Below are 12733 nucleotides of genomic sequence, written 5' to 3' on the forward strand. Positions count from 1 at the left end.
GTTTTAAGGAGAAAATACTCAGGAATGGTGCTGACCAGGGGCGTTTCCTCCGAGGAGGCAAGGGAGGCAGTGCCTCCTCAAAAAATCTGGATTAGAAAATAATCAATATTACAAAAATATAACCCAAATGTTACAAAATTTGACATTAAAAAGTGTAAAAGTCACTCGTTTTTCTAAAGGAACACTGTCAAACAGCGACACCCGCAGGTGAAGTTACAGCGGGGAGTCTCTTGTGCCTCCCCTCAGCTCATAGAAATAAAGCAGAGCCCCCAAAGCATGCGGTGGGTTTAGTGGGGGGTAATTGAGAATGAATGGGGGAAAGTCACATTAGAGGAGGCAGTGCCTCCATCACGCTATGATTGGATATGATTGGTTCGTGCGATAAATCCCGCCTGTTGTTTTCGGGCACGTTCTCGTCAAATCGGCCTGAATGAAGACAGTGATGGTATTAATGGGAAGACAACAAGTAAACAACTGTCACTTAGATATCACCGCTTTATTTCATGTCAAACTCGAAATGGTCTGAAAACATGATGACTGCGGGGGGTATTAGTGAGCAATCAGCATGGTGAAATTAAAGGTACATCTTTGTGTCTGTGATTGAGTAACCAGTGTGTACAAGCTTGATGACTGCTGAAAATAAATTGACTATTAAAAAGAAAAGCTGAATATTAGTTTATAAATAATATATATTGTTTAAATTGTTACTGCAAATAGTTATTATTTTGGAATAAATGTAAAACTGCGTAAAAACTAACTTTTAAATGTAAAAACTGCGTAAAAACACTAACTTTTAATAAATAGAACATTACATAGTGTAAAATACAAAATATAATGGTATTTGGTCTCTCTTTTTATGTAATGTTAACTTAACCAGGAAAATTGCCTCCTCATTTTAAAACACCACCGCACACCACTGGTGCTGACATATCAATTTGTACATGGTTTGTCTTAAAGCATATTAAAAACACCACATAGACATATAAACAACATTAAAAACTTGATTTCCACCACATGGGGTATTTAATATATATTTTTAACACTATACTTTGTGTCATATTACATTGGCATCAGAAAACTAGTTAATGCTGCTGCGTTAAGGCTGTCGGAGTGAAGTAAGAATGCTTTTTAAATTTAAATAAACTGATAAATGCATTTATAATATATTTCACAAGAAAAATTACATGACTACTTTTATAAATGCATATTGTTTAGATTTTTGCCAAGTGTTATAACAGTCATTCCTTTTCCACTGCAACACCTCACATTAAACTGTGTGTGTTTGTGTCTGCGAGTATGGCTGTGAATCTGTCAGTTGGTGACCACAAGCCTGGAGTTTGTGTGCACCCTGCACACTGTGTGCTCCCTGCTATTAAGAATAAAGCTGAGAAAGAGCTATTTGAAGACAAAAAACAGAAATAAAAACAAACAGCCATAGTAACGGTTATGAATGACACTACCATTTTTTACTGGAAGGAAAAAAGTAAGTACATGTTGATAATTAATATTATTCAGTACTTAATTGTGTAATTACACTGTAACAAGGACACCTTAAAATAAAGTGTAACCAGAGTTATATATAAAATGCAGCAGTGCATAGTGCATCAAATCAAAGATGCGAGAATCAGAACATGATGAGTTTATCTATGCTGACGTATAAACTTGATTGGTAACACTTTATGATAAGGTTAATTTGTTAGTAAATGTTGAAATTAACATTAACAAAGATTAATAATGCTGTATAAGTGCAGTTCATTATTAGTTCATGTTAACTAATGAACCTTATTGTAAAGTGTTACCACTTAATTGGTTCTTGTGTGTATTGTCAGCACTGTAGATTTGAATGTGTCAGAGTGTATAAATCCTCCACTGTATTACGATAATGAGAATTAAAGTGGTGTTAATGGGTTTAATTGTCATAAAAATGCATATTATTGTAAGCAAAATATAATTTCTTTTTCGGTTACACTTTATTTTACTGTCCTTGTTACAGTGCAATTATACATTTAAGTACTGAGTAATGTTAATTAACTGTGGACAGTACTTACTATAGGGTTAGGAGGATTAGGTGTATATATGTGTATATATATAGAATTTTTTTTTCTTTAACACACAACTATTCGCCGATTCCAATATTTGTCACTCTTTTATCACTCTCTCTTATTTGAACTTTTGTCTTTAAAATAGATTTGTGTTTTGATAGTTTTAAATTAGCATATTTCAAAAACATGCATACTAGCTAGTTTATTGCTACATCATCAAATAATTTGAACATGGAATGGATCCATTTAACATTCAACAGGCCAACATAAATACATAAGCACAACAGAACAAAAGTTTTCAGGTACAGAAATAAAGTCATCAAATATAAAACATGTTATTCATTGTATAAATTAAATATACAGTTTTTTAAAGATATTTATCAACTACAACTACACCTTATAATGCCATTTGTATCTGACTCATAATGTTGACATTACAATGTGAACTTGCCCCTTAATAGCATGAAAGGTATGATATTGAGCTTTCAGAGCTATTGTCCCCTCTTGTGAAGTAAGCTCAGCTTCCCTTATCTGCGTATAGACACGTGACTGAAGGTGTGTCGTGAAACATTACCTGCACAAGGACAACACAACATCACTAACGTACTCGGTGTTGCCCTTTAAGAAAAATGCCCAGCTCTGTAACCTTGACCTTGCCTGAGTAATATCAGAATTTTAAAGATATTAGGATGAATCAAAGTTCACTAATATTTTGTGTGCTGTAACTTGTTCACAAATTTATGACTAGATTTCCATTCCGTTAATGTGACTTTGATGTGACAGAACATGGCCTATTTTGTACAAATCTTCAGTGTTTCATATCTGCCCACATAAATTCATGACGTAAATGCTTAGCTATGAGATGTTTATAATGGAACTGAATCTCTGGGAAGTTTTCTGTGGGATTTAGCTCCTCCTTGTGGTTTTCCGGAATATGTTTTTTTTTTTTTTTTGTAATAAACAAACATCTCTGTTTGTAAGAGTAGACTATATAAATGGTAATGCTAATTCATTAGTGCATATTGAATGCATAAAGGGTACAAGATTGTGATATAATAAGCCAATGATTCTCATACTTTTCAGACTGTGTAATAATTATCAATCACCTTCATCACCATTCTATTTCAACTAAACAGCCAGTGATATAATCTTATTTTTTTAATTATAAAAAAAGTGCTACAAAACCTACAAAATCACTTGTATCAGTCAATATTCTGATATTTATGTAATATTAATATGTAAATAATAATTCATATTTATTTAATAAATAAGAATTATTATTGCTTCTTACCTTCTCTTAACAAGATAGTTGGGCACGCACATTCACAAGTGACATTATGATTGTTGAGTTAATTATTTGTCATATGAATGACTGCTATCAGTGTTTGTAATGTGACATTTTTTTTTGTAAATAAAACACTTCCATATGACATCAGGTGGCCTTTGTAAAATGTTTAAATACTGTATGTAACAAAATCAATTGTCATTACAAATATTTTTTCACTCATTCACCTTTTTTATCTTCTATTCTTCTCTTTCTTTTGCAACACTTGCACAGGTGAGCATGTGATGTGTCCTAGTCAGGGCCACTCTGTTTCATCTGCCACAGGCCATGTTAGTGATCCAGGAGGTCCAGGATTAGGGTCTGGCCATGGACCCGGTATTCGAACAGATCTGCATCCTCGACCCCCTCAGCAAGTAGTGTATGTCTTCACCACCAGCCTAGCCAACAGGTCAGTATGACCGCCTTGTTTCTGTCCCAATAGACTATGCAGCTTGACAGCCTATTTTTTAAATGAACAAATGGGACATTTACCCTATATTGCCATGTTTAAGCCGAAAATGTTTGAGAAAGCCACAACAAAGGAGTTGACTTGTATAAGCATAGCAGACCATTTTCCACCACACTCTTGTGACAGATGTAGGAGTGTGCTTTTACGAGCCATTGTCACATGACTGAATAGAAAATATTAGAAAAATTTTCATAATTATTTTGTTGTTCAACAAGCTATTTTTATTTTCTGCAGTGCTGCAGAGGCGGTGATGCATGGCCATACAGACTCCATCCTTTTGTATCATCAGCAGAATGTCCCTCGCACTAAGCTGGACCAGGTCTGTCTTTAAATATAGACATATAGTGTACATACAGTGGCATGAAAAAGTATGTGAACCACTTGCAGAATCTGTGAAAATGTGAATAATTTTAATAAAATAAGTGAGATCATACAAAATGCATGTTATTTTTTATTTAGTACTTTTTATTTAGTACTGTCCTGAGAAAACATCTTTTATGTAAAATATCTTACTCAGGACAGTACTAAATAAAAAGTAATAAATAAAAAATAACATGCATTTTGTATGATCTTACTTATTTTATTAAAATTATTCACATTTTCACAGATTCTGCAAGTGGTTCACACACTTTTTCATGCCACTGTACATTCCTGCATATTTTTATGTTAGATTATAAAATGATTAAGCTATGTGGGTGTGTTTATGTTTTGTAATCATGATCCATATGTAAATGCTCTTAAAATACAATGTAGAGTGGAAAAAATGTATCATAACATCCATACTTGCAGGTGCTACATGGTGTGAGACATTGTATTTGTTTAAATGGCTATTTAAATCACAATGCTCATCTTTGTTCCTGTTTCTGTTTTGATATGAAACAGTAGTCTTTTGTGATTTATTGAGCTGAGACTAATAATGGCATTAACAGCACCCCCACCTCTGTCTCTTTTTTTTTTTTCTTTTTTTTCTTTTTTGTATTTGTCTGAGCAGTCTACTGGTGTTGGAAAACTCTCCAACCTAACAGAGCAGATCAGCTCTAGTCATAGTCCACCCATTGGCACACCCAAATCCCAAAGTGGTACGCCCCGGCCAGCTTCCGTCGGTGCAGTTGTGGGAGGACATCTTCCTGGCACCACTACTCCTTCTTCCACAGGCCATCCAGACAGTGAGCCAGCCCAAACCCACCGAGGAGGAGGAACATCAAGCAGCAACAGCCGCTCTGCAGTTCATTCACTGGGCCCAGGAAGTTCAGGCCCACAATCTGTAGGGGTTTCAGGAACAGAAGGAGTGGACAGGCCAGGTACAATTCCACACCATGGTGCAGGTGTGTCTCCTTCCTCAAGTCCCTCTGCATTATCTGCGCACCGTCAGAATGAACTGGGCCAACTTGGAGGGTCAGGAAACACAGATGGCCTCTCTAAGGAACAGCTGGAACATCGTGAACGCTCTTTGCAGACTCTTCGAGACATTGAGAGGTTGCTTCTCCGTAGTGGAGCCGGTGCTGGCCATGAAGAACCAAGAGGTCCTAATGGCAATCCAAATGGCACTAATATCAACAACAATAATAGTAATGATGGGGGTAGGGGTTTGGAAGATGGTGAGAATGGTGGAGGGAATGCTGGTAATTGCCATAGCAACAATGCTGGTATGCCTCATGTCAGTGGAATGAAAAAATATGAGGAGCCATTACAGTCCATCATCTCACAGACACAAAATCTTGGTGGGCCTGGATTGGATGACTCGCTGATGGGCCCACACCATGGTATGCCACCACATTCCCACCACCTCTCCTCACCCTCAGGGTTAGACATGGGGCCCCTTCTTGGACATGAGGGTGTAACACCAGAACAGCTAGCTTGGAGGAAGCTACAAGAAGAGTACTACCAGGAGAAAAGGCGGCAACACGAAATGAACCCCCACCAACATCCCCAGCATTTCCGCATGATCCCAGAAATGGGCATGCCTGGGGGACCTCCAATGCTGATGAGAGGCCCCCCACCACCATATCACAGTAAGCCTGGTGATCAACAGTGGGGGCCAGGGCCAATGGTAGGGGGAGGAATGGGAGGGAATTCACGAATAATGGACATGCACCAGGAAGGTCCTCGAGGGCCAAGGTTTCTTGGACAGATGCGAGGTCCTTCAAGTGCTGGGGGTTACCCAGAAAGCCCTGGAGGAGTTCTAGGTATGGAGGGGTTGGGGCCTCAAAGACCTCCAAGGCCAGGCATGGGCTGGTTGGAGGAAATGCCTCCAAACATGGGTGGTGGAGGCCCATTTCATGGGTGCTATCCTCCAGGGGGACCTGGGGGACCTCCCCAGCACTTTCAAGGTGATTTGGATCGTCCTATAACACGGGAAGAGATGTTCCGCAGACTCCATAGACTAGACATGCAGCAAATATCCAGACAGCAGCAGCAGGCAGGGATTGGAGGCCCTAGGATGATAGATAACTCTGGGGGACCAGGCTTCCCCAATCCTGGAATGGGTGGAGGCCCACCCTCCCGTGGCGATCCAATGGACTTTCCTGGTTCTCGGACTATAATGGGCTCTCCTATTGGTGGAATAGGCAGTGATGGTGGCCCCACAATGAGAGACATAGTTGACTCTCCATTAGGGGGTAACCTCAATATGAGTATGGGCATGAATATGAATCCACAGCAGCAGCAGTTGTTGGCTCAGAAGCTGAGGGGAGGTCCTGGAATTGGTGGACGGCTTGGAGAGATGTTGAACCCTGAAGACATTTCCCGTATTAGGGCTTCACAGAATGGCCGGGGTAGTTCTAACAAAGGAATGATCCCTGGGCCAGATGGACCTCTTCAGTTCCCCAATCAGAGCTCCTTTCCTGGTAGTCAAGGTGATGGCTCATACATGCAGCAGCCAGGCTCTGATATGTTTGGACCAGACCAGCCAGGTCCTCCCCACATGAGCAGCACCTCAAGACTTAGTCACATTCCCATAAACTCTGGCTCAAGGGGTACAGACCTTGGTGCTCGACACCCTCCTGACCTGCCCATTAGTGTTAACCCAATGGGTTCCCCAGCTATACCGCCATCTCACCAGCTTAAATCGCCTTCTCTTAGTCAGGAGCCATCACCCCTCATGCCTTCACCCTCTGCAGCAGGCCTGAAATCACCCAGCCAGTTACCACAGAGTGGTCCATCTCACCCTCCTCTGCCAGCAGCCTCTGGGGCTGTAACGCCCTCTTCCACCTCTATCAAGTCCCCCCAGGTAATAGGTCCTTCTCTTGGTCTTCGCTCACCATCTGGCTCCCCTGGACACCTTAAATCTCCGACCATGCCTGTCGCTTCACCTGGCTGGACTGCCTCACCCAAGACTGCTATGCCTAGCCCTGGAGGGCCTCCTAGTGTCAAGGTCGCAGGCAATGGAGGCAGCAGTTCCACTGATACAGGTAAAAATGTTCTTAGGAATATGAATCAAATATACAAAAATGGTGTGTACATGCAAAACCAAATTGGGCTCAGGTGCAGGACAACAAATTAACAATGAATGAACAAAGAAAATATATGTCAGCATACTGAAATTGAAACTCCAAAAATTTACCAAACAGTGCAACTTTTCGACCAGTCAGATCTTCATTGGGCACAATACCCTTGTGGAGTGAGACTCAATTCTTTATAAGCACACGTGATAACAAAGATTGGAAACACACACAGAGTCATGTTACAAAGAAATAACACCTTGAAATAAAAAAACGTGAACTTTGAATTCTTTAAAAGGTGTGCTGTTTGGTAAATCTCTTTGGTGAAACTCGTTGGAGCTGCAAATTTAGTGTGCAGACATTTATTATCTTTGTTCATTCATATAAATATGAAAATGCATTTTGTGTATATTCTTGCTTTTTACATGATTTACATGTCTTCCACCATTTTTTGTTTACATTAGGTATGTCCCTGCCACCTAGGAGTTCCAACTCAACGCCCATCAGTCAGCCTACCAACTCTATCAATCCTAGCATGCCTTTTACATCCTCACCAGATGCCCCTCCCTCCCAGAATCCTCTATCCCTTATAATGTCTCAGATGTCAAAGTATGCCATGCCTAGCTCCACTCCGCTGTACCATGATGCCATCAAGACAATCGCCACATCGGATGATGAGATGCTACCCGATAGACCCCTCCTACCTGGAATCAACATGTCAGGTACAGATTTTACATTTGATATTTGATCACCTGTTTTAGAATCCAGAACTCAATGCACCATGGAAGTGATGCTATGAAAATGAGTTTATTCTCCTTCAGTTCAATGACTATTATATTATTTTGCCTTTTCAATTGCTTTCTTTGTGTAATGGAGAAGTCATTCATTAAAATCATTACATGTAATCTCTTTTTCAGTTGGCAACATGGGAAATCACCAGTCTACACAGATGCTCCTCTCCTCGCAGGGTTCAATGGGACCTCACAGTGGTCCGCAAAGTCCAATGGGAATGGTTCTCCAAGGAGGCCCACAGCTATCCCATGATCCCTCTGGACCTATGCTCCCATCCCCAAACCCTATGGGAATACCAGGAATGACCTCAGCAATAATGGGAGGTGGACCTCCAGATGGAATAGGGCCCTGTAATGTTTCCCCAATGCACCCCCAAAACCAGATGGGAGGATTCCCTCGTATGCAGGGACCCCTTCACTCCCCTATTGGTGGCATGGTGCAACAGTACCCCCAGCGTCCTGATGAGGTCTTACCGCCCCAACAGATGCATCTTCTAAGTAAAGGCATGTCTCACCAGCGGCCTCCTCACCAACCAGACTCTTTTCCATCCATGCCCATGGGTGATGGTCCAGACCTAAGTGAGGTCATTAGGCCCACACATACAGGCATTCCTGAGTTTGATCTTTCCCGTATCATTCCTGCGGACAAGCCCAGCAGCACCCTACAGTACTTCCCCAAGAGTGAAGCCATGTCCCAGCCACAGCAAAATCCTCACCAGGGCCAACCGCCTCCACAGGCTTCATCTGCTCAACTGCTCAAACAGCTCTCCTCGTCTGGACCTCCCCATAGCAGCGTCCCCTCCTCCAACCCCCATATTGCTAACCTACAGAACATGATGGCTGAGCAACAGCTGCCCCTACACCCCTCACACTCACATTGTGGGATGCGCCCAGGCATGGGCATGCCTCAGATTGGCTCCAGGGGCATGGGATCAGGAGGTGGGATGGGGCCCATATGCCACCCAGGGCACATGATGGGCAGGACAGGCATGTCTCCTCAACAGCAGCTCCAGCAACAACATCACCATCAGCAACAGCAGGCCATGATGGCCAATAACCTCTTACAACACCCGTCCCACCCTCCCCGTGGCATGCTGTCTCCACAGCAGCACCCTCATAATCTTATGGCCCAGCAGAATCTGATGATGATGCAGGCTAAGCAGCGGGGCATGGCTCTCCCTGGGGAGCACTTTGGCCAGCAGGGCGCCCTCATGTCCCCTCAGGGACCTATGATGGGACCTCCACATTCACAGTCTGGCATGATGGGCCCGCAGAGTCTCAGACAACGGAGCATGTCACTGGACAGCCCCTTGGGCTACGGGCCTGGCAGTATGGCCAACATGCCCTTTTAAACTAGCTTATCTGTAATACTGTAAAAACCTTGTTTCTTAATGGCTATTTCTCATTTGGACATGTTTTTATTGCCATTGACTAATTGTGGCAATAAAATGCTAAAAACTTTGGTTTAAGTAATAATCTCTTGATGCTGAAGTTAACATTGGGAGAAAAGGAAACTGTTGAGAATTATCATTACAGTTAAGTAACAAAATCTGAAGCCATTTTTTAAGATATTTGTAAAATATGTATATTTGAGATCAATGTGTCTGATTGCAAAGGTTAAAGGAAAAAAGCCTCTGGGTTTCTATGTTCTAATTACATTCTGGCTACCAAACTGTTGTGGAAGGTAATATATAAATATCTATATATAAATTATATATATATATATATATATATATAAATATCTATATATAAATATAATATATATATATACAGTATATATATATATATATATAGTTGCTGTAAATAATATGCAATTTGTGCTTGTTTGCAACTGTTCTGTATACTGTGTTTTATTAGAAATCTAATAACAAAAATATGGAAAAAAAAAAATCTGTTCAGCTACTTTGTGTTGGCCTTCTTTGATGTGTATGAGGGGACATTTTGACTAGCAATCACATTACAGAAAAAAAGCATGACACCGTTATATCACTCTTTTATTTCCAGTTATTTGTTACAGAACAATTCGTCATCTCATATTTAATAATAATCCATTGAAAACAATGCAAAGCACTACAGCAGGTTAGGTATGATGCTCAGTTTTGCTTAATAATGAAATTCAGTCTCTGACTAACAGATCATCTGAATTTATATGATTTCATACACTCACATATGTGTTTCAGTCATGTTTGCAGTGATTGGCTCAGTGCGCAGGTAAATCTGTAAATCTCATAGCTGCCAAGGAAAGGAAGAAAAGGAAAAGGAAAAACAATATGTACAAAAACATTCAGATGCTTTTATATGTACTGGTTACTTGTTGTGGTAGTAATGGCTTCTGTGATCGACATCCTGTTAAGACTTTTGCTTTGAAGACCTGACAGGCATGCACGCAGACACTTTGTTTTTGCTAGCAACTGCAGGAGGTCTCTTCGGAAACGGACCCCTATGAAGGCGTACAGGATTGGATTCAGACAACAATGGGAAAAGCCAATGCTTTCTGTCACTATCAGTGCCCGATTCAGTGCGTCATGAGCATGGCAGTCCAGCTTAGGCATAACACCCAACACTACCAGGGTATGCGTGAAAACGGTGATGTTATACGGTAGCCAGCACAGGCAGAAAACCAGTGTAACCAGTAGGGCCAACCGAATTGCTCCCTGTTTCTCCAGACTTCTCTGGCTTTGGCAAAGAGTGATGATTATAGAAGTGTAGCAGTACCCCATGATCACCAGAGGCAGAAAGAAGCACAGCAGATGTGTGAGAAAGCGGCTGGTCAGCAACCAGTTGCTTGCGTGGATGCCATAGTTGTGGTAATCACAAGACAACCTGGTAGAGTTCACCTCTTTCCTCACGGACAGGAACACCATGTTGGGAATGGCCAGAGATAGGCAGATGAGCCAGAGCAGTACACAAGTGAGGTGAACCGTCCTAGGCCGACGGGCCTGGAGACTGGGGATGGCGTGCACAATGGCGAGGTAGCGATCGAAGCCGATGCATGCCAAAAGCAAACTCCCACACATCAGATTGAGGCGATTAATAAGGCCCAATAGCTTGCACAGAAAGGTTCCAAAAAGCCACCCGGCTGCTCCTTGAGTAATTGCGAATGGAAGAGTGAAGAGGAGGAGCAGGTCAGCCAGTGCCAGATGTAGCAGATAGATCTCTGTGATGCGCAGGTTGCTCCGCCGTTTTAGAAGAACTGTCAAGAGGAGACCATTTCCTGTTAAGCCCAGGAGAAACACCACACCATATACAAGGGGTCGGAAAACAGTGTGAAACAGATGCAGTGGGTTCTTTTCGTTCTCACAGGTGTACTGCACCCCATCAGGTTGCTCTGTCATATTTTCATATTCACTGAAATAGTCTTCCTGAAAATACACATTTCGGTAATGTCAAAAACAATTGATTTGCAAGTTGCAACATTTAAAGATGCACACCAATAAAGATCAGTCTAAATTATTTTTTATATATATAATTTGAATCCTTAAATCTTCTAGCGTAATCGTTTGCAATTTATTATTTTCCCCTTGAATAGTTTTAACAACAACAATAATAATAATAATAAATAGCATATAGCAAGCAGTTTTATATCCACCTGTGGCGTTTACAGGAAGCTGTTTAAAGGAAGTGTCTCACTTCCTTTTTTCATATTTAAAATAAAATTAATAATACAATTAATAATATGAATAATAAATAGTAATAGTAGCAAAAAGTAATTAAGACAAATAAAATGTTTCACAGGAAAACATTCAAAGATATTGTGGACTGTGATCATTTTGTATTAATAAAACCACTAATAATAATAATAAATTGATCATTTTGTTCTTAAAGACTTCTTTCTCAAAATGTACAATTCATATCGTATATTTTTCAAATTAATAGAGCTTGTTTCAACATGATGCAGATTAAATCAGTGATAACTACAGGAAATCTGTAACCATAACTTCCTAAAAATGCATTGAGGGTTATACTCACAGAAAAATTCAGATCAATAGTGAGTTTATTTGTTATTTGTTCCATGTTGTCCTGATGTGGATGAATATAAAATTGTCTCAGAAGTGTGTGTCCTCGTCCAGTCTGGGTGATGAAACCTCTCTGAACAACCGACCCATGATTTGCGCTCAGATTGTCAAGGCACGCCTCTTTAAAAATTACCTCAAGGACTTAAACTCACCTTATTTGAATTCTTTACAAAAACAATGAAACCCACACATTTCCTTTACAGAACAGACACATCCCCCACTATCCTGCAATTCAATCAGATTTAGACTTGGCATAGTTTTAAGATTTACAGACTTACACTATTACAATTTAATCATTGTTGAGCGGATCATTATTCTTGTAAGCAGCAGTGGTTTTCTTTTTCTTTTTTTTAGCACCTGGCTGACCAAAACTTTTGCACCTTACTTTTTTTTCCCAGCAATATGGCTTGGTTACAGAAACCTATATCAAAATCTCCACTTTATCAAGTAACTTTGGTTTTGGCATGTAGGCTGCATTTATACAACAAACATTTGTTGACAAATATGAATATATAAAAGTAAACAAATATATACAGTATATATTTGTTTACTTTTATATATTCAGCCTTTTATATATTGCAGCCTATGTATGAATTGCTTTACCAAATTAAAATCCCAACTGATTTATTTCTAGTTCCTTTTTAAATGAAA

General features: G+C 40.4%; 2 protein-coding genes across 5 annotated transcripts in view; one reads left to right on the plus strand and one right to left on the minus strand.

Moving 5' to 3' along the window:
- bcl9l (bcl9 like) overlaps positions 1–9748 on the plus strand; it is a 63815-nt gene extending 54067 nt beyond the window's left edge. For all 4 annotated transcript variants that reach the window (XM_067389715.1, XM_067389718.1, XM_067389717.1 and 1 more), the window contains exons 5-9: positions 3601–3775; positions 4070–4154; positions 4827–7245; positions 7740–7997; positions 8193–9748. In XM_067389715.1, the coding sequence (XP_067245816.1) occupies positions 3601–3775; positions 4070–4154; positions 4827–7245; positions 7740–7997; positions 8193–9418 (4163 nt within the window). In that variant the 3' untranslated portion in view covers positions 9419–9748. The remainder of the gene's footprint in view (positions 1–3600; positions 3776–4069; positions 4155–4826; positions 7246–7739; positions 7998–8192) is intronic.
- Positions 9749–10050: 302 nt separating this feature from the next.
- On the minus strand, positions 10051–12162 carry LOC137022573 (C-X-C chemokine receptor type 5). The gene is made up of 2 exons (XM_067388972.1): positions 12036–12162; positions 10051–11428 (listed from the first exon to the last, which is right to left on the minus strand). Exons 1-2 carry the CDS (start codon positions 12078–12080, stop codon positions 10361–10363), a joined length of 1113 nt encoding a protein of 370 aa, XP_067245073.1. The 5' UTR covers positions 12081–12162; the 3' UTR covers positions 10051–10360.
- Between the last annotated feature and the right edge of the window lie 571 nt (positions 12163–12733).

This window comes from Chanodichthys erythropterus, chromosome 7 (genome assembly GCF_024489055.1).
Source record: "Chanodichthys erythropterus isolate Z2021 chromosome 7, ASM2448905v1, whole genome shotgun sequence".
Classification (NCBI taxonomy): domain Eukaryota; kingdom Metazoa; phylum Chordata; class Actinopteri; order Cypriniformes; family Xenocyprididae; genus Chanodichthys; species Chanodichthys erythropterus.